The sequence below is a fragment of the Centropristis striata genome, chromosome 18, assembly GCF_030273125.1.
Source record: "Centropristis striata isolate RG_2023a ecotype Rhode Island chromosome 18, C.striata_1.0, whole genome shotgun sequence".
Classification (NCBI taxonomy): domain Eukaryota; kingdom Metazoa; phylum Chordata; class Actinopteri; order Perciformes; family Serranidae; genus Centropristis; species Centropristis striata.
In genome coordinates this window covers 11,546,038-11,569,166 of record NC_081534.1, presented here as the reverse complement: position 1 = coordinate 11,569,166, position 23,129 = coordinate 11,546,038, and the positions used below count along the sequence as shown (strand labels likewise).

General features: G+C 39.1%; 1 protein-coding gene across 1 annotated transcript in view; it reads left to right on the top strand.

The window, feature by feature from the left end:
• Nucleotides 1-12,337: 12,337 nt before the first annotated feature.
• LOC131991519 (uncharacterized) overlaps nucleotides 12,338-23,129 on the top strand; it is a 47,307-nt gene continuing 36,515 nt past the window's right edge. Inside the window, exons 1-6 of the mRNA XM_059356975.1 lie at nucleotides 12,338-12,429; nucleotides 13,249-13,400; nucleotides 14,523-14,626; nucleotides 14,733-14,784; nucleotides 21,848-22,000; nucleotides 22,079-22,243. Of these exons, the coding sequence (XP_059212958.1) occupies nucleotides 14,525-14,626; nucleotides 14,733-14,784; nucleotides 21,848-22,000; nucleotides 22,079-22,243 (472 nt within the window). The 5' untranslated portion in view covers nucleotides 12,338-12,429; nucleotides 13,249-13,400; nucleotides 14,523-14,524. The remainder of the gene's footprint in view (nucleotides 12,430-13,248; nucleotides 13,401-14,522; nucleotides 14,627-14,732; nucleotides 14,785-21,847; nucleotides 22,001-22,078; nucleotides 22,244-23,129) is intronic.

Genomic DNA, 23,129 nt, shown 5'->3' with positions numbered 1-23,129 from the left:
AGGTAACTCAACATGACACTGGTGTTTTAAGCAGTTTAAGAATCTTGTAAACCACATTCACAGATATTTTTGTCCCTATTATGGTCCCTTTTCTCAGCCCCTCCTTTTTGTTCTTTCCACCCCCTCCAGCTGGAGGGAACCAGGACCAGATCATCTGTGTGTTTTAGCATTTTAGCTTGCAATCACTCTGCCAGACCAGCAGGGGGCAGTGTTGGATTAGGGGATGACCTGCTGCTCTGGAAGCAAAGCCATACATCAAAAAATAAAATAAAATGGTGGGTGAGTGTTTCAGTGGTATAGTAGAAATAATAGAATACAAGTGATTTTTTTCAGTTTATCTTCCACGAGACTGTATGTTGTATGTTGCTACATGCTCAATGTAGTTTATATTAAAATGTTACAATGATGCACTAATACTCTTTCCATTTGAGAGGCAGACATATAATTCATGTGTCTTTTATTTCTAATTTTCTGGTGAAATGGCTCGAGTTAACCTCTTAAATTCAACAAATAAAGCTCAAAGCATTTTTCATAACTTTGTGTGTAGTTGTCACTTATTCAGCTTTTTTGAGCGCACAGAGACTAGAAAGGAGGTATAGGCAAGTGTGTAGTGTAGTCAAGTGCATGCACAATGTGGCCTGCCAACTCCACAACTAAGCTATGTTTTCACACAATCTGGTTAAAGATATCACAATAGCAGAGTGGTTCATTATTAGCAGTAAAAACCAGAAGTAGCTTACTAACATGTGAAAACTGCACTAACTGCATAGAACAGATCGACACACTGACAACTGTGGGGCTTTTAGTTAGGTTACAATGAGTGGGTGTTTCCTTTTTCTTCTTTTCTTTTTAAATGTTGGTACCAATGATCATTTGCACCTGCTTTTAAGCATGGATATGCCTAATACAGAAGGCATAGTGAACTTTAAATATAATATAATTACCAAATGGATGTGGTGCATATTGACACTGTCACAATCCGGATATTTTGACTTTTCAAAGTAGAAAAGCACAGTGAGCCATCACACCTGTGAGCCACCACCTTAAAACTGAAGCAGTTAATCACTCATATACAATGTTCTACCCACATATTTTTTCCATCATGCTCTTCAATTATCTTCTTCCTTACTTGTCTAAAAATAGCTACGAAGGCATGCATGTATAGAACTTCTGTGACACTTGAGGCACCAGATACATGCGCACCAGATACATGCACATACACACAAGTTCAGTCTCTAGTGTGTCCTCATTGTTTTAAATCCCTCACTTTTTTGTTAACCTTTAATCGGCAGCATAAAAGTCCAGAGTGGCTCCAGTTACAGTAACTGAGTTGGGTGCAGCTTTTGTATGAGCTTCTTGTACTTAATGTGGTTGTGTGAGTTCACAGGATGTGTGTGTGAGGACCTGCTGAAAGTTGGAGTCACATTAATCTCAACCGATACACAAAGGATGTGTTATTTGGCAGTAGGATAGAGGGCGTGCAGGTGATGTAAAATAACCTCTGGCAGCCATATTGCAGGTCTAACAGTATCCAGCTCATATTTGTTCTTGTTTGTACAACTTGTCTGTTTCAGCTGAATTGACCAATTCAGCCCTGCCCTACAAATGCATGTGGACATCATACTGTAGCATCGGTCAGCTCAGACTAGGGTCCGACTACTATACAGCTCTGCTTCATGGACGCTGTTTTTTGTGGACTTTAAGTTTGTGTAGTTAAATGTTGTGTCTGCGGCATATGAGTGTATGGTTGTGGTACTCGTTCCCCAGGGAGGTTGGAAGATATAAAGGTTGGAGATGTAAAAATATGTGGAGCTAACTTTAGCAGAGATTAGCAGAACGTCCACTTCTGTGCTATGCTAGCTACTTCATGTACACATGCAGCTTTTACTTGTTTGTGAATAAAGATCTAGCCAGCGTCGTAGAGAGGCCTCAAAGATGAACATCTGCCTGACATCTGTAGGCCCACCACACTATCAAAAATGAGTTATAACCAATTTCTAGAATAAAAAGACTAAGTCCAGAAACTTCACTGGAGTCAGAGTTGAAGGCAAGAAGTACAGTTTTATGCCGAAGAGAATAACAATAAAGTTGATCCCGGACATCAACTAAACTTTTAAACACTGTGCACCAGTTTATATATTGATGTGACATTATATAGCCATAACTTCCACCCCAATTGTTCTCCAAAGAGCGAGAGAGAGGGAGAGAGAGAGGGGGATGGAGACTTGAAAGTGCTGAGTTCCTACGCCATCTCCCTCCATGTCTAACATATGCACACATACCTACTGTGCTAATCTTGCCTGTTCTGCCTCACAGAATTGAACAGTGAACTTAGTTTGAGTGTGTGTTTGCAGCTTTTGAAAAAAAAAGACAAAGGATTTTTACACCTGCTTTACAGGGCAACATTAGTCCCAGCAGACCTGCGAATGAAGCCTTTGAAATCATTAAAACAAAATTTTAAAACACGACTTGCCAATTATGAAATTAATTTTGCACATCTTACAGTAGTTTGCACATGGTATGCACATGTTGAAAGTGTATGCTCTTTTGACTTTTAACTCTTAAGTTTGTGTTTTTTCTTTCTTTTAGTGTCACTTTGTTCTTGTAGTGCTGCTGCCCTATTAAAAATGTTTTGATGATATATTTTATCCACAAATATGATAAGACGTGATTGAGGTGTTCACAGCCATTTCCAACAACGTATCTCAATTTCTTAACTTCCTCATGTCTCCAACTGCTAACAGACTTTGCAGCTAGCTTGACTCTCATTAGCAATATCTGATGTCCATCTTGTTACATTTTATATCAATCATTTGTTTTTCAAGTTATCACGTACTACAGCTTGTTGGTGTACCTGTATGTTCACATATTCCAGTCAGTACGTTTACATGACACTTGAAAAAAACAAATTATTGCCTTAATCTGACTATAACACCCAGATAATGTGATTGGAATAGTATTTTTGCCTGCATGTATGACAAGACAACGCATGTGCGCATGCTCCAGCCCCCGCACTGGTGTATGACCCCGGAACAAAAACATCCAAGAAAGCCGGTCGCGTTAGCAGTTGCGCTTTAGCCGGTCGCCAGTCGTCAGTAGCAACGACACAAAGTGTCGAACTGAGGTCAATCGGAAAGGGGGCAATATTAACCCGCTGAAACGACGCACCACCCAGTGTTGAGGAGGAGGACACATCCCTGTCAGTTATTCTCTTTTCTCAGCTGCATGTAAACTGGGACAAGGACAGAAGTCCTATTCGATGCCAATAGCAATTTTTAAGCATAGCTCGATCAAACTGTGCATGTAAAGTGACAAACACCTGGTTGTGTTCCAACCAACCTAATTCCAGTGAAGGAGACCTTGCCAAATATGTAACCAGACACACATTTATTGGCCTTCCTTATTCGTCAAACAAAACAGCTGCAGTTCTATGAAAGCACAAACCTGATTTTAGTCAAGCTTTACAATGACATTACATTACATTACATGTCATTTAGCTGACGCTTTTGTCCAAAGCGACTTACAATAAGTCCGTTCAACCTGAGGGTACTAGACTTAGAACACAGGAATCAAATGAGTACATAACTTTGAGAGCCAACTGTCATCGCTACAGGAGTGCTATATGTTAAAGAAGAAAAGAAGAGAAAAAGAGAAAAGAAGAAGAGCATTTAAAAAAAAAATTATATATATATATATATATACAGGTCCTTCTCAAAAAATTAGCATATTGTGATAAAGTTCATCCTTTTCCATAATGTAATGATAAAAATTAAACTTTCATATATTTTAGATTCATTACACACAACTGAAGTAGTTCAAGCCTTTTATTGTTTTAATATTGATGATTTTGGAAAAAAAGGAAAGAAAAACTCAAAATCCCTATCTCAAAAAATTAGCATATCATGAAAAGGTTCTCTAAACGAGCTATTAACCTAATCATCTGAATCAACGAATTAACTCTAAACACCTGCAAAAGATTCCTGAGGCTTTTAAAAACTCCCAGCCTGATTCATTACTCAAAACCGCAATCATGGGTAAGACTGCTGACCTGACTGCTGTCCAGAAGGCCATCATTGACACCCTCAAGCAAGAGGATAAGACACAGAAAGAAATTTCTGAACGAATAGGCTGTTCCCAGAGTGCTGTATCAAGGCACCTCAGTGGGAAGTCTGTGGGAAGGAAAAAGTGTGGCAGAAAACGCTGCACAACGAGAAGAGGTGACCGGACCCTGAGGAAGATTGTGGAGAAGGGCCGATTCCAGACCTTGGGGGACCTGCGGAAGCAGTGGACTGAGTCTGGAGTAGAAACATCCAGAGCCACCGTGCACAGGCGTGTGCAGGAAATGGGCTACAGGTGCCGCATTCCCCAGGTCAAGCCACTTTTGAACCAGAAACAGCGGCAGAAGCGCCTGACCTGGGCTACAGAGAAGCAGCACTGGACTGTTGCTCAGTGGCCCACAGTACTTTTTTCGGATGAAAGCAAATTTTGCATGTCATTCGGAAATCAAGGTGCCAGAGTCTGGAGGAAGACTGGGGAGAAGGAAATGCCAAAATGCCTGAAGTCCAGTGTCAAGTACCCACAGTCAGCGATGGTCTGGGGTGCCATGTCAGCTGCTGGTGTTGGTCCACTGTGTTTTATCAAGGGCAGGGTCAATGCAGCTAGCTATCAGGAGATTTTGGAGCACTTCATGCTTCCATCTGCTGAAAAGCTTTATGGAGATGAAGATTTCATTTTTCAGCACCACCTGGCACCTGCTCACAGTGCCAAAACCACTGGTAAATGGTTTACTGACCATGGTATTACTGTACTCAATTGGCCTGCCAACTCTCCTGATCTGAACCCCATAGAGAATCTGTGGGATATTGTGAAGAGAAAGTTGAGAGACGCAAGACCCAACACTCTGGATGAGCTTAAGGCCGCTATCGAAGCATCCTGGGCCTCCATAACACCTCAGCAGTGCCACAGGCTGATTGCCTCCATGCCACGCCGCATTGAAGCAGTCATTTCTGCAAAAGGGTTCCCGACCAAGTATTGAGTGCATAACTGAACATAATTATTTGAAGGTTGACTTTTTTTTGTATTAAAAACACTTTTCTTTTATTGGTCGGATGAAATATGCTAATTTTTTGAGATAGGGATTTTGAGTTTTTCTTTCCTTTTTTTTCCAAAATCATCAATATTAAAACAATAAAAGGCTTTAACTACTTCAGTTGTGTGTAATGAATCTAAAATATATGAAAGTTTAATTTTTATCATTACATTATGGAAAAGGATGAACTTTATCACAATATGCTAATTTTTTGAGAAGGACCTGTATATGATGAGTTGCAGAGGTCGGATGGCTTTGGCAGTCAGACCTGCCATGAGGGAGTTGCAGTAGTCCAGGCGTGAGATGACCAGTGCCTGGACCAGGACCTGAGGTGCCTTCTGAGTGAGAAACGGGCGGATTCTCCTGATGTTATGCAGCAAGAATCTGCAAGATCTGGTGGGGTGGTGATGTTTGTGATGAGGGACAGTTGGTTGTCAAGAGTCACGCCAAGGTTTTTGGCGGTATTTGTGGAGACAACCACTGTGTTCTGGACAGTGATGTGGAGGTCAGTGGTGGGAGAGCCCTTCCCTGGGAGGTAAAGTAGCTCAGTCTTTCCCAGGTTGAGTTTGAGGTGGTGCGAGGACATCCACTGGGAGATGTCGGCCAGACATGCAGAGATACGTGCTGCTGCCTGTGTTTCAGACTGTGGAAATGAGAAGATTAGCTGGGTGTTGTTGGCATAGCTATGATAGGAGAAGCCCTGCTACTGGATGAGGGAGCCAAGGGAGTTGGTGTATACCGAGAAAAGAAGCGGACCAAGGACAGAGCATTGAGGGCCCCCGGTGGTGAGTGGACAGGGTTCTGTAACAGAACCCCTCCAAGTTACATGAAAGGTGCGGCAGAGAGAGGGCAGAGCCCGATACTCCAAGGTGGTGAAGGGTGGAGATGAGGATCTGATGATCAACAGTATCGAAAGCGGCAGAAAGGTCCAGTAGAACCACCACAGATGAGAGAGAGGCCGCTTTCGCCTTGTGAAGCTGTTCAGTCACAGCGAGAAGGGCAGTCTCTGTTGAGTGGCCCTTCTTGAAACCAGACTGGTGAGAGTCAAGGAGATTGTACCTATGCAGATAGCAGGATAGTTGATTGAAGATAGCCAGTTCCAGAGTTTTGGAGAGGAACAGCAGGAGAGAGACGGGTCTGTAGTTGTCGACTAAGGATGGGTCGAGGGTGGATTTCTTTAGGAGAGGATTCACCCTTGCTTCCTTCAGAGAGTTAGGAAAACAGCCAGTAGTCAAGAAGTGTTGATAAGATGGGAGAGGAACGGGAGGAGATCCGGAGCAATAGACTGAAGCAGGTGAATGAGTGCTTTTTTAAATGGTTTCTCAGTTTTGTTTTTTTTTTGTATATTTTTGGGCTTTTTCATGCCTTTAATTGACAGGATAGCTGAAGAGAGACAGGAAACAGGGGGCAGAGAGAGGGGAATGACATGCAGTAAAGGGCCGTCCGATGCGGGACTCGAACCGGGGCCAGCTGCAGCGAGGACTATAGCCTCTACACATGGGGCGCCTGCGTAACCCACTACGCTACCGACCACCCCTGGTTTCTCAGTTTTTAACCATGCATTTTGTTGTAAGTTACTTTTCTCCTTTATCAAACAAGAGTCTCTAACAAGCACATTGACCCATTCATGCTAGTCATCAGGATACATAATGTTCTTCAGGACAGGACAATACCTCAGGCAAAAACATTTCAACTTTGAGAGAAAAGGTGTCAAGCATGTTTTAGATTCTTGTCATTCTTGTTGGCCTATTCACAATGTCAGTCCAACATGTTCTATAACTGAATCATCCCAGTGATTCATCACGATCAATCCAACCAGCAGAGATTTCGCGTAATAAAGTCACACCCAAATGTTGTTTGGTATCTTCAAGGTTGGTACACAAATGCTGTAAACTGGGGTGTAATGCAACAATCTTACCATGCTCCTCCCTGCATCCACAGCTATTCATTCTAGTGTGTTATGGGCCTCCTCATACAGGAGCCCTATATAGACAGCTTCCCTTCTCAGCTCTTGGCTGTAAGTCTATATATAAATATATATCTACAGTCGTGGAAAAATTGATTAGACTATTGTTTTCTTCAGTTTCTTGTTCATATTAATGCCTGGTACAACTAAAGGTACATTTGTTTGGAAAAAATATAATAATAACAAAGTCCCTCATGAGAGTTCAATTTAAGAGCCAATATCTAATCATGTTCCATGGTTTTCTTGAAAATAACCAAAATCGTTATCAAGAAAACCATGGAAAATGGCTAGATATTAGTGATGTGTCAGTCGCGAATGAGTCGGTTCAAAGAGCCGGCTCTTTTAAGTGAATGATGGGAGCCGGCTCATGCCCCTCAGCGAGCCGTTCTTCTTCTTCTTTTTTTTTACTTTTCTCGTTAGGAAAAGTACCTGTGGGTGCTGTGGACGCTGACTAAGGGTGTCATGTGTGTCATATGTGCATGCTGTGCAAACCAATCAGGTGAGGATTGACAAGGATCATACCATCAAGCAGGGAGGGATGGGGGTGGCTGCGCTGAGACGTGACAGGAGGAGGGGGAGACATGCACAGAGGAGAGAGAGGAGTGTGGTGCAAAGATAAGTGAAAGTCGAAAAAGAAGTAGCATTTAGTGTAGAATTTGTAAAGTGAAGCTCTCCTATCTAGCAGGGTCCTTATATAACTTACACAGGCATGAGAGAATTGTACATCCAGTAGTTCAGTTGGAAGAAAAAAGGCAAGCTAGCATGCTTCTGCCACTTGCTCCTGACATTAAATGTCAATAGCTGTCCTTTTTAAATTTTTATGCTTAGGTTTTTATAGGCATTTTCTATCTGCGTTGTGTAGCAGAGTGGTACTTAAAGCAAGTTAGAAAATTACAAGGTATTTTTACAACTGTAAATGCAAATGGCTACAGATGATATATGTGTTCAAATACAAATCACAACTCAAAACAGTGCTAAATTTGGCTGAATTATAAAAGGTATAAGTGGTAAAATGAAGAGTTATTTTCGGAGCCGAACAAGCCTGCTCTTCTTGGTTAGCTGAGCCAAATGATCCGGCTAACTAAAAAGAGCCCAAATTCCCATCACATCAGCTCTTAAATTAAACTCTCATGAGCTATTTTTGTTGTTATCATTATATTTGTCCAAACAAATGTACCTTTAGTTGTACCAGACATTATTTTTTTTTAGTACCAGTTAGCAAAAAGTCCATCAATAAAGAATACAGCAGGGTTATGTTGTGAATGTGTGTGTGTGTGTGTGTGTGTCGTAAAGCCTTGTGTGAGGTATATATGGTGGATGGATGAGAAGAAGAGGAGCAGAGTCATAGTTGTTAATAACAAAAACATTAACAATAACTTATAATAATAAAGTCCATTTAAGTAGAATAACAGAGTGAGATTTTTTTTCAATTGATTAATTAATTAATCATTTAAAAAATAGCAATAAAAAATTGTCCAGGAGGGTGCTGCCTCAACCAGCAAGGCAACAACCAGAGCACCTTCAGGGGCTTAAGAACAGCAAGTTTGGTCAGTCAGGCAGGGCCGTCCTCATTTGTCTTTTCCTTTTGATGGTTACTTTTGAACTTTTGCCTGTTTTTTCTTCTTCACGTTCCTTTTTTCTGATTGACTGGTCTGACTTTGGGTCGTTCCCAGACTATAAATGTTATACTGTGTATACGTATATGCAGTCATGTACTCAACATTTCAGTTCAGACTTTGATTTTTGAGCCTAAAACAGACCAAAACTCAAATCATATATAAGTTTGCATATATATATACAAGTATATATTAGGATATATATATAAATTAGAAGTGCAACAGCTCAGAACAGAGACGAAGCAAAAACTGCAAAATTGCAGCACAATGTCCATGGATCTTGTGCTGTCTTATAAAACAGTGTTTCAGAGAGACATACTCCTGGACACAAACGTGACCGTGACCATGACCATCACTGGCTTTCAGATGCTATGGGCAGACAGAGACCTTGGGAGGAGCAGTAAGAAGAAAGCACGGGGCATCACAGTGCTTGTGAACAATAGGTGCCAGGCGCATGTGATGTCTTCGGTCTGCAGCTCTGTTGGGTTTCCTGCCACTCAGCAATGACGAAATGGAAAATTTTTGTTATTGGTGCCCTTATTTAGTCTCTATATCACTGAAAAGTCCAAAAAAGTTGAGAGCCTCATCAACAGTGTTGGCCACCTCCTATATCGAAGAGCTCTGCTTAAGAGAGTGCAACAGCCCTTAGCACTGGCTAACAACAATTAGAATAACTTAAGGCAAACTTAACTGAAGATAAACAAAGATGGGTTGTTAACAAAATGTGTGCACTGCAAATAGAAACTAAGAACTGTCAACAAAACCAAATAAGCGTGAACTGTTTCAATCTAAGCTATGTGCAAGTTGTTTATTTACATTTCCAACTGTGTGGCAAGGGTCTACCAGCACAGTGTGATGCTGGCAAAGCACATTGAAAAAATCCCTTCAGTAGAAGGATTACCAGTAGACCTAGTAATGACCTTTTAAGATCTGGTTTTAGATTTCACCGACTGACAAGAAGAAAAAAATGCAGTTTTGAGTGGCGTCAAGTCTCAGATTCTTACGGGAAGAGCTGTGAAACCTGCAGAGCAAGTTCTTCAGCCGTGATGTTGACTGTTGGCCGTGTTTCCTTTTGCTGTGCCAATAACCCTGTGTGAACACCTCTGCAGATGTGGAGTCTGGTGCTGAGATTGACCAAACACAATAGGGGATCATGTGGGGGTTTGGTGTCCCACCTCAGGGTATTTTACAGACACCAGGTAGATTGACTTGCAGCCTGCCACAAGACCAATCAGCATGCATATAATGCAGCTCTTTTACTGACTTTGCAGCCATTTACAGATAACAATCACATTTCTACTACGGCATATTGGGGCTAAATTTGAACCAAAAAAAAACGGATCCGGGGTAGGGGGGTAAATTCTCAAGAAAAAACTTGCAAATTAGGTAGATTAAAGTGGCAAATCGATGAGAAAAAAAGTAGCAGATTTACGAGATTAAAGTTGGCAAATTTGCGCGAAAAAGTTGCAGATTTATGAGAAAAAATTCGGAAAAATTGTGTTTTCACGGCACCTCGAAAGGTTGTGGAACGGTCCGCACATTCTTTTTTTCACTTTTTAGTTCACTTTTCATGCATGTGGCGTGTGCGGAAAAAACAGCGCACGCAATGTTTATGTGTGTACACATCATTTATACATGAGGCCCCAGGTCTTTGAGGGCTGCGTCTACACTATATATTTCAAACTTTCATAACACAGTAAGAGATGCTTAATGAACTCCTCCACTAAAACTGTGTTTTTCTTATTTTTATGTCCCATACTGACCCTGACGCATGATTAGCCCTCTGTTACATCCCCCAACACCAACACTGATTCTAGATCTTGTGCTGTAACATTGGGCACAATTTTAGGCTCTGCTTTGGCTTCGCCCCTTTTGTGCAAGACAATATTCAAGGCTGGGCCCTCGCACTCTTCTGCACGTCGGTGGGACCTGATAAAAGCATCTATTTCTACAAATTGAAGTAGAACATGGTATCTACAGAAACTGGTTCATGAGTTATGATGAGGGAATGGGACGATTATAGGGGGCATGGCAAAGTGTCATAGATGAAAAGGAAAGTCTCTGCTGAGTGCAATGATACCTCTCAAAAGAATCTGCAACAGATTAAATCTTAAATCTCAATCAAATCGGCAACAAGGACCCTTTATATTGCAACGTATTTTTAATAATTTCCTTTTCTAAACGCCGCTTTTGCAATATGCATAACGATGAGTGAGTGTTTCTATTTCTGAGTATGTAAGATTAATAACATGATGATGGTGAACAAAGTAAGTAATGTGCGTAATTTTACATATATATATGAATTGAAGTTGGTGGCTAAAACTATTTGTTTCGTAAATAAAATAGACATGTTACATACCTGGAGGACGAGAGCCACTTCAGAATTGGTTATGTATCTCTTTTAATCCCACAATTAAATGACCAACAAAGGTTGACTCATGTTTTTTCCCTGCTTTATCACTGTCCTATTTAGCTTCTTTTTATTAATATTTTTGTTCTTCCGGGCAACTATTTTATTTTATCTTTACTGATCCTGCCATGACCACAATATATATATATATATATATATATATATATATATATATATACACATATATATATATATATATATATATATACATATATACATATATATATATATATATATATATATATATATATACATACATATATACATATATACATATATATATATATATATATACACACACATATATATATATATATATATATATAAAGAAAATCTCCTCCTGCTTCCTTTAACTGTTTGAACATATGCGTGCATCTTTTCTTCTGGTGGTCTCTTTTGCTGATGTAGATCAAAACAAGGCATCTGTATTTAATTGAGACTGTCTCATAACTTGTTAAAATACCTTGTAGCTGCTGAGACTGGAGGGAAATCTGAAAAAAAACAAAGGCAAAGAGGGCAGCAAAACTGAAAATAAATGGAAAATAAAAGAGTGAAAAAAATCCGATTTAGGACGTATGTGTGTGTAATTCAATCTTCAGACTTGAGCATGTTTCTCAGGGCTGCACATAAGTCTGATTTGCTTGTTTGTATTGTTGGGTTTTTGAAGGTGTGGCTGCTTTTGGCTTTAAGTGTTAAGAGTTTTGCTTCAGGGCATCTGGATATTTGAGTGTGTTTTTTTTGGCTGGCTTAATATTTTATGTGTCTTTTCTTAGTCTTAAATCAAAATCATTCCTCGGCACCTAGAAAACAAATTTGACGTTTGTTAAATCATGTCCAGACTAAGTGAATGAGTAAGCCTGCTACTTGCAGAGTTCTTGGTATTTAAATATAGCTGCTTCTGTGTTGGACACTGAGTCGCTGTCTCCCTGGTGCTTTGTGCTATCATATTACCTTTAAACTGTTCAACCTCCTGCATGGTTCTACCATTGTTAAAGAATGCCTTTTGTATGTTAATTGTTTGGGGGGGGGGGGGATCCTCTTTGACAACATAATAATCTATATATTTTTTTACCTGTTAATTTTCTTGATTAATATCTTTGTTATCTACCAGTACAATAACAGAACAGCTGATAAAAACAGACGAGGAAACTGAGGTAATTATTATCAAACCTGTTGAGCCACAAAGTGTCCCTTACTATATTTCAGGAAGTTATTCCAGCAGCATGTTTCCCATAGTTCCACTCGCAGGTGACAGCCTCAGCACTCTGCAGGCTTCTGTAGAGAAGTGTGTTTCCTAAACACAGAGTGGATAAATACAGCATAAGAGAGAGGGCGGTAAGAAGCGAACGTAAGTAAGCTGGCTGTTTTACATGTCTGTGAAAATGTGAAAATTTGTTAGGACTTGAATATTTTTTTTGTCCTCGTGCTGGTGTTTTTAAGAATGATCTCACTGAACCTGAGCTGGCTGTTTACAGAGGTGACCTCTTTTCTGATTTTGTAGAAATCCTTTTCTATGGAGCCTTTTTAACAAAGCATATTCGCGTGTGGGTAAAATGATTGAGGTTATAGTGAAATAGTTGTCCCCTTGTAGTCAGTAGTGGCAACTTGTGCCAGATCTTGTTGAGTTCAGATTTTCTTTCAAAGTCGCTTTCTTTTGAAGTTTACCATCTTTCTGTGCAGCTTGAGTTTGTGCTTATAATAGCTAACAATATTCAGTTGACTCATTCACTATCACACAATGAGTAGTGAAGGAGTAATCAAGTGAGTGATTTTGGACACAGTTTAGAAAATGCACTAACCACACCAGTCTTTTTAGCTAAATACCCAGTCAAAGTTAAAAATTAATCTACATCTAAACTACTGCAGCAACTATTGCAGTTTGATTTGGTAATTTGGGGGATGAAAAATGCATAATGTCTTGAAAAGACTTTTATTTTTTTTTACAACAGAGAGAGGCTTGTCATTTCCAGACATATCAGACTTTAAATCATGTGAAAACAGTTTCTTTGCTGCCTGCTGCACCTGTAAACCAAATGGTGTTCCCTTTACACTAATGACGAGGTCACTGTCAACACATCATGTCTTTGTGGTGTTAAACAGTACGATAGGTAATCTTTAGTGCACACTTTGGCACTAAGTATCTTCAATCATTTCCAATTCTGAACAGGTCTGCTTTCTGACACCTTAAAAATGATGAATGAAGTCTTCAGCTGTGGTGCCACCAAGCAACACTGGTATCTTGTTGACTCACAACCAACACTATGTGGAAGCTTTGTCTAACACAGTTAAAGTTAACTTGAAGAGGACAAGCCATTAAAGGTGTGTATACTGAAAAACAATGTTTTTTGTGGTTAGTGTCTCAAGCCTGAAATCTATATTGCTCTTGGCCCCTGTAGGTCAGGCAACTCAGGGTAAAACTGAAACACTGATATATTGCTGTTGAATGTTTTAAGTGTCACTTGTGATGGGAGTGGGTGTTCCCTATGCTTGACTGACATCTGAGAACAGACAGTGCTAGGAGACGTGCTGTTCACTGCCATGGTTGTACTATTGACCTAAGCACATCGAAGCATTATGTCATAATTACAGTGAATGTTAACACAATCAATTTTTCCCTTTTAAATTAGCACACATAGCTTTAGTGATATAAGTAATCTGTCCTTTTTTTAAAAGACTTGCTAAGTCATTATACAAAGGATATCGGTCAAGCTAGCGTTACCTGTCTGTCATGGGTGATTTGAATCTTGACAGACTCAATAATGTACAAAGTCACTCAAATCACAGATGCGACAAAGCAACGGCCAATAACGCCCAAACTGGTTAATTTGCTTGTTAAATGTAATATAAAATGATACAATTTATTTTTACTTCAATTGATTTTCTAAAACATAAATTAAACAGAATGCAATAATTTGCTAATCCTTTGTGACAAACAGTATACTAAATTGAAAAATGTACAACTATATGTACACTAGATTTTGTGTTCAAACTGATAAACTTGTTTATCTCAATATATACTCTGTCAACTTTTTCAGAATATGGGTTGTATAACAATTTCAAGTTCCTTCCCACACAATACTGATAAGACGTTCTCTAGCAGGATTATTTTAAATCAGCATACCTGGTACAGAAGTCCTTGGTTTCAAATGTCTAGCCCAAAAGCCATACTGGAAAGTTTAATGACAAAGCTGGCATAGATGAATAACATTGGTAAAAGTTAATCATTATTAATTAATCAAACAAACGCGCAAGTCAATAATTGCCTCGTCTTTTATTTATTTAGTAGTTAGTACATAGAGCTATAACTAAAGTGAAAGTTCCACATCACTGTGACTTTGTAACAAGCAAAAGACTGTGAAACAATGCTGCAATTGGAGCTGGATGAAATCACTATATCATTTCTTGTGTTTACTTACTTCCATTTCAACCTTTCTTTAAAAGGAATGGCAATATATAGAAATGGATGGACCGTCTTTGGCCTTGTAGTGACACTCGTTATTTTGGAAACAGTGAACTTCGTTGGATTTTCAAGTCAGGTTTTTCCGGTAGGTCCACGGTATTTGTGATACTTAACAGAAAATATGGGATCAAAGTTATGATAAATAACACAAAGCAAGTCCATGAACTTGAGCTTGATATCTGTTGTCTCAGGTACACCATGAAGAAGAACAATTCCTACCTCACACCAGAGAGAAAAGAAATGGTAAGTCTGATGAATACTTTTAATTCAATGTGATGTGAAAATTGAGAAATACACTTCATTTTCATTTCATCTTTATTTATTCAGGGAAGGCCAATTGAGAGCAAGCTCTCATTTCCAATGGCGCCCTGATTACAGTACAAATACAATTTTAACACATTACACTACATATCCATAATAATATATAATTAACAGAAGCACAATAAATTCAATGAGTACATACACATTCAGAAATCATAAGATTAATAAGAATGTCTTTAAAATGATTAAAAGGAATCAGTGTATCCAACTGAAGCTGTGACAGTAAATTATTATTATTATTATTATTTTTTTGATGAACGAGTTGGAAAGTTAAAAGATCTGAAGTTCACTAGGCTCGATAAGTAGAATGGTAGTTTATTTAGTAGTGCCTTATAAATAAACAATATACAGTGTTGCTCCCTTCTTAGAGCCAGGGAAGTCCAACCAACATTATGATAGAGGTGGCAGTGATGGGTCATGAACCCATCACCAGTAATAAATCTAATAACAGAATGATAAATTGTATCAAGTGGTTTTAGGACCGAGGGACAAGCATGCATATAAATAATATCACCGTAATCTAAAACGGATAGAAATGTGGCATGCACTATCTGCCTTCTACAGTGCTGAGGAAGACAGGATTTATTTCTATAAAAGAATGCCAATATAGGCTTCAGCTTCTTTAAGAGTTCTGCTACATGTAATTTAAAAGACAATTTATCGTCCAACCAAATACCCAAGTACTTATAATAAGAAACCCTTTCCAGGGGAGTCCCATCTTCTGTGTTGAGGGTGAACTTATCTAAGTCAACAGTACGTTTTTTTGTGAAAATCAAGTACTTTGATTTTTCTGGATATAAAACCAATTTAAGGTTAGACAGAGTTCTCTGGATAATGCAGAAATCATCTTGCAGATTATTTAGAGCTTGTTCAACAGATGAAGCAAAAGAATAAATTATTGAATCATCAGCATAAAGATGAATTAAGCTGTTAGTGACAATAATTAAAATCATTGATATAAATAGAAAAAAGCAGAGGTCCTAAAACTGAACCCTGCGGTACACCTTTGTATATGTTTAAAAATTCTGATATAAAACCATTGCCAGTCACAGCTTGGGATCGATCAGATAAATAATTCTCTACCCATTTACAAGAGTTATAGTCAAAACCAATATTACGCAATCGCTCAAGAAGGATGGTATGATCAACTGTATCAAAAGCCTTAGAGAGGTCTATAAAAAGGGCAACACAATCAAGATTTTTGTCTAGTGCTTGAGCAATATCATTCACAACCTTGGAAGTGGCTGTAACAGTGCTATGCCCAGGCCTAAAACCAGACTGAAAAACATTTAAAACTGAAAATTCTGATAAAAAAAGATCTAATTTGATTGCTAATCAAGCGTTCTAAAATTTTCGCCAAGCAGGGTAATTTTGAGATTGGACGGTAATTATTCAATTCATTTGTAGGGCCACCTTTGTGCAGGGGAGTTACAAATGCTGTTTTCCATATATTAGGAATAGAACCAGTTAAAAGGGTTAGATTAAAAATGTGCAAAAGGATGTCAACAATAACAGGTGCAGCTAGTATAAGAAGTCGAATATTCAACTGGTCAGCCCCAGTTGGCTTCCTAGGATCAAGACTACACAGAGCACTGAGAACTTCAGATCTAGTAAAGGGCCTAAAAGAAAAGCTATGGGGACTAGTATTTGCAAGAGTAGGATTAAAATTACTGACCAAACTGGTAGAATGAAAGATATCACCTGCAGCAATAAAATGTCTATTAAAAAGTACACATTGTTCTTTTTTATCAGAAATGGAGATGGAGCCCTGCAAAATCTGAGTGGGTAAAGATGAGGTCGTTCTATTTGAGAGCGTTTTGATTGTTTTCCAGAACCTAGATGGGTTACCGGAACAATCTGATAAGGATGTGACATAGTAAAGAGATTTAGCATTACGTATAGATACAAGACATTTATTCCGAAGATGACGAAAATATTTCCAGTCACTATTAAAACCTGAGGCTCGAGCCTTGTTCCAAGCAGTATCCCTAGCATGTAATAATTCAGCAATTTCTTGTGAGAACCAGGGGTTGCATCTGTTCTTAATTCTCAATTTCTTAAAAGGGGCATGTCTATTTGCTACTGAATTAAAAGCTATGATAAAATTATTTAAAGCTAGGGTAGGATCAGAGATGTTAATTACGGAAGATGTATCAAGAGAAGCAATTTCATTTAAAAAATCTTGGTCAACAAACTTTTTAAAATTCCTCTTAACAATTAAATGAGGCTTTAATTTAACTTGTTTAACATCTCTAATACAAGCAATTGGACAATGGTCACTAAAATCAAGCGGAAGAACCCCAGATGATTTAAAATTATGTGGCCTATTTGTTAGTATAAGATCCAATAATGTAGAATTCCCAAGATTTGATGGGTCTGGTCTTGTAGGAGCAGATATTAGTTGAGAGAGATTTAAGCCAGTGCACAGATCTTTTAGACCATCAGATGCATTACTAAGCCAATCAAGGTTTAGGTCACCCCCTTAAAATGATCTCGGAGGAAAGGTAAGATGAGATCAGTTTAGCCAAATCAGAAATGGCAGTTGATGGTGCAGATGGGGGACGATAGACACCCAAGACAGTGATTTTTCCACCGTTAGCACTGTTACTTAAGGAGACACTTAAGGCCAAGTATTCAAAGCATTTTGGCATGGCCACAGAGTCAACAACAGCTACAGAAAAACTTTTCTTAACATAAATGGCCACACCACCACCTCTTGTAGGCTTACATCTATCTGTTCTGAAAACATTATAACCATCAAGAGCAATATCATTATCACCCACTTGATCAGTTAGCCAAGTTTCAGAAAGTACAAAAATATCTGCCTTTGTTTGTAAAGCCCAGATATTAATGTAATCCATTTTCGAAATCAGACTGCGCACATTCATATGAATAAAACTCAGTCCTTTTAGCACCTTAAAATCCGCCTGAGACTTAATGACAGATTTAGAAGATAGCTGCTGTGAATCGCAGCACTGGATAGTTATTGTTTTAATCTCAATTAAATTAGAAGGGTTTCTAAACGGAATCTGCATCATTTGATAACCAAACCATTTAGCACTAGAATTTGGAATAGCATAAGTAGACAGTGGGGTAAGAACAAGCTCAGGCCTTTCAGAAATCCTCACAGGAATGAGAGAGTCATACATGGGGAGAGCCCCACAATTTTTTACAGCAGCAACAAGACCTGCACTGTCAGGGACAGGGCTGTGAGGAGAGCAGGTTGTAGACTGGGCAGGGTCTTGCTGCAGACAGCATCAATGTGAGCTAAAAGCAATGAAATTTATGAAGTTGCAAATCAACTTTTCAGCCCCCATCTTGTTCAAATGTAGACCATCCAGTTTGTACAAGTCACGCTCTGTCCAGAAATAATCAAAATTGCTTATGAAGCCAAGTCCAGTGGCAGTAGCAAAGTTACGCATCCAATGATGTAGACTGTAAAGGCGACTGAAACGCTCTGAGTTTTTTGACAAGTTTTTGTTTTTTGTGGGTATTGGACCAGACAAAACACAAATCTTCCCAAGACTTTCAACTGTGTTTACTAGTGATTCTAGATCGTGATGGAGTTTCACAGATTGTCTAGACATAACATCATTTGTACCTGTGTGTAACAGGACATGATGAACAGAAGGATGGAGATCAATAATGGTAGGAATTAGCTCTATGAAGTCAGTTGTTTTCCCATCGGAGAGACAGTAAGTAATAGAGCCTGGGAGATGCACGTTTCTAATAATGGAGTCACCAATTACAAGAATTTCCGGAAGTTGGTTTTTACAGCCTTTATCATACACAGACAGTCTAGGCGACAGGAGTACATCGGTGACGACTGTGACATCCGGAGTAGTAGAAGAAGAGTTTGAGTCACCTGCACAGATGACGTCATCACTCACCGTCCCGGTGACCGTCTCCACGAATGCCGGAGGGAGCGAGGACTGTGGGGCAGGGAGAGGGGGCCAGGATTCAACGTCGGTTACTGGTGTAGGTGGTGAACATCTAGCCCGTTTACCATGGGACATCGGTGGAGTAGTTGGAGGAGTACGGCGCTTTCTTCCCCGGGGGTGAAGCGCAGCTGGAAGCTCCGGCGTGTTGTTTGAGCATGTAGCCGGTAGCTTTAGCTCAGCTAGCGGGGCGAAGAAGTTTGACAGCGGAATGAGGTCATCATCATCTTCTATATCAGACGTAAACAGGGGGAGAGAGATCCGTTTCCGCGTCTTATCAACAGACGACCATGAGGAAGAGTGAGCGTCCGATATGCGGGGAACATCAGGGTTGGCAGATGCGGCGAGGACATATCCGGGAGCCGACGCCGCCGAGGACCGCTGAGTGTCCGGAGTTTCGAGGATTGCCAGGCGGGAGCACAGCTCGGATTGCCGCTGGAGAAGCTCATTGATGAGGCGTTCTATGGACTGGAGTTCCCCCTTTAGGACCATGAACTCTGTGGTGGGAGCCATATGCAGCGGCAAGTTGGTCTTGTTCTTGTTAGCCGGCTAACGCAAGCACACTATCGATCGCCGGTTGACTACCTCATTTTTTGAGAGTCTGAGCACTTTTTATAAGAACATTCAGCACTGTAATGTCGACTGAAAGCCTAATAGAGAGCTTCAGATTTCTTAAGCTGTTTGTTAAGCTGTTTGTCCAACAAACCGGCACTTATGAGAGTCCACACAGGAGAGAAACCATATGGTTGCACTCTGACAACTGACAACGTCACGAAGATGTCGATGAAGTGGAGACAGAATGCTGAACAGAAGGCATTTATAACTGAAAGTTAGATGACAAGATTGATACCATGCCCCTATTTGTGTGTTAAATATGAAGCTCCAGCAAGGAGAATAGATTAATTTAGCATGACTTTTCTTATCAAAGGAAACAGCTAATTTGGGGTTAGCAAAGGAGCATGAGGATTAACCCTGGGTTTTCAGTCTTAAGACAATGGTTTACTTATCACCAGGGCAGATCGCCATAGTATCTCATACCGCTCACCCAGTACTGATAATACTGATATTATCCTGCAACAGAGACTGATTGAAGCACTACAATTGTACTCATTGTACTTATAAGATATTAGATATACTGTAAGTCCATTTCACACCTGCAACTGAAAGAATAAGGCTAAAATTGTCATACACGGCATAATAATCAATCTAAGGAAAATGTTAATTGAATGGAATACATACATGTAATTATAGCCAGATCGACTCATGATCTCATCTAACTTGCTAGATATCGACAGTTTGGATAGGCCTGCCACTGGCTTAGAAACGCTAAGACACTTTAAAGACACGTTTAAAGTAATGCAAGGCAAGGAAATAAAATCATTGAGACAATGAGCAAAGACAACATATTATCAAAGAATATTTACATACAGTTTAAAAGAGTCATTAAAGAGCTAGGAGAACAAGCTAAAAAAAAATAGAACAGGAATAAAAAGAAAGGAGGAAAGAAAAGAAAATAATAATTGTTTGATTTTAATCAAAGGCAGCCGTTAACAGAAAAGTCTTCAACCTTAAGAACTGAGAGACGCAGCAGCAATTTTCTGGGAGTTTGTTCCAGACATATGGTGCATTAACTGAAAGCTTCTACTCCATGTTTAGTTTTGACTCTGGGAACAGAATGCACACCTGTCCCAGATGTGCCAGTTGGTCTGAATGGTTCATACTGTAACCTTATGACCCTAAAGCATTATGTGCTTTAAAAACCAGTAGTACTTTAAAATAAGTTCTCTGATAGACAGAAAGGCAGTGTAAAGATTCAGCGTTCTGAATCAGCTGCAGCTGTCTGATTGATTTTTTAGGGGGGGCCTGTAAAGACAGCGTCAAGTCACATGAAGATAAATGCATGGAAAAGTTTTTGCAAAAGTCCTGTAGAGACATGAATCCTTGAACCGGACCAGAAGGGCTACACAGGGTGTGATCGTGGTTGGTAGGTTTAATGACAATGAAAAGATTCCTAGGTATGATGAACTCTTTTCATAGTACAGGGCGAAATGGTTCACTTGAGTTTCTATTGTATTGTTGTTGTGAAGCAACCAGGAACATTTCCAGGAAGTCATCGTTCCCAGCCATGAAATAGACCTTTTCTTGCTGTTTATTGTGACAAAACAAACATGATACAACATTTTAATTAGTGAGCTTTAGTGGTGATGGTAGGCATATTTTTCTTAAACTTTGGACAGTGAAAGGCTTACTGTTTCCCTCCGTTTCCACTCTGTATGCTAAGCTAAGTGTCTCAAATTGAACGCGCCATTATCCATTGTTTTGTGGACTGCTGCGTTGAAGCTTCAAGATTGGCATTTTGGCCATCACCTTGTTAGTTAATGTCTGTCCCTTATTGTTTTTTTGCAACTGGTACATAGAACCAGAATGGTGTTATGTCATCAGTTAGTTAGATTGGTTAGCAAGGGACTATCATTCTTCTAAATGAAAAGCAGACTCCTTAGAGTCCTTATAATGCAACCGAAAGCTGAACTCAATCTGAAGACTTTTTTGGGAGCATTTAATGCTTTTTTCTACAGTGACAAAGAGAGTGTAAAGAAGTATAGGGCCCTGAACCAGAATCCAACCCACAACAGGCGGCATGGAATCAGCCTTGAACAAAACAAAATTTTCCAGTCACATCTTCTACTTTACTCTAAATGAGACCAAAATTTACCAAATGAACGTTATGCTGTATTGAAGAAGACTTGTAAGCATAAACTCATTATGAGAATGGTTACTGAGGTAATAAATAGTGTGAGAAGCAGGATAATATTCATTTTTTGCAACTGGATGCGTTACCTCCAGCTGGTCATTAGAAAAGTTGCAGGTGTAAAGCACTTCTGCAATGGCTTTACTGTTCAGGCACAGAGGTTGCTGCTTGGTGTCTCCTGAATGTAACTCCATGTTTAGCAAATTGCCCAAAATAACAACCTATTATTTTGAATCTTTGTACATAATGTGTGCATGATAAAAACATGTATCATGTTATCTAATTTAAATCTTTGCAGCGCCAACGAACCAATGGGATTACATTGTTGATGTTGTACTGAATCCCTCTGATGTAGCAACACTTGAGCAGCTTCGGTTTGCCTTAAATGCTTCTACTCTCCCCATACAACTTGATAACAACACAGAGATCTCTGACATTAGTATCACAACAGGTGAGTAGCAATCTTCTTTGAACAATTTGATGACAAACATATTATCAAGTTTTAAAGTATAATCTTTTCCTCTGATAGTCTGTTCCTCAACTGCCAATGGCTCCCAGTGTAGATGCGAGGAACATTTTGCTTGGCCATACATCACCTGTGACACATACGAAACTTGTGATTACACATCCAGTGGCATCTGTACATGCATCAATGCCATTCCAGCTGATGGTCAGTCCTGCCTGCCAATATCAGGTAATCATTGATTAGTAAAGTCATTACTGGACAAAATCTAAATACAAGGGCATTTATTCCAAGGGTGTTGGTCAATTTAAGTCCAAGTCAAGGTTTGGAGTTAGTTTTGGATTTTTCATTAGTTTTAGTTTTAATTTTGTTGTGAATTTTTGTTTTCAAATTTAGTTAGTTTAAGTTAGTTTTTAGAGTGAGTTTGCTAGTTTTAGTTTAGTTTTTATTTTTTGGAAAATGCTTAGTTTTAGTTTAGTTTTTATTAGTTTTAGTGTTAGTTTTAGTTTTTTTGTAATGGGCTATACCTTGGGTGCCAGATTCAAAGTGCTCATAATAAATTTTGCGTTTATTTACTTTGGTTTATCCATCTCAGCCCCAATAAGGTTATTAACTCTTACAGTTCTGGGTGTTTTGAATTTTGTCTCAGTAAACATATTTACCATGTGTTGCATGTTCAAATAGAAACACTGAATTATGAATGAAAAAAGTTGACCAAAACGAAAACTAAGGACATTTTCACTATAATTTTAGTTAGTTTTAGTTAGTTTTGTAACCACACAATACAGTTTCAGTTAGTTATCGTTTTTTTTAAAAACTCTAGTTTTTATTTTTATTTCAGTTAACAAAAAAAAATTTCAATTCTAGTTTTCGTTATTTCGTTAACTATAATAACCTTGGTCCAAGTCAGTGAAATTCACTGCATACTTCAATAAAAAATGTATTCAGACTTCATAGGTGAGTTATAGCAACTATTGTGCATATTGAAATTAACAATTGGTCCCATGACGACTTGTATTTGAAAGGATTGAACTAGCTAATATTTGTGATGTACTAACTGAATTAGAGTGCAGGTTGCAGACTTCACAGAGGAAGTCACTCAATGACACAACCTCAG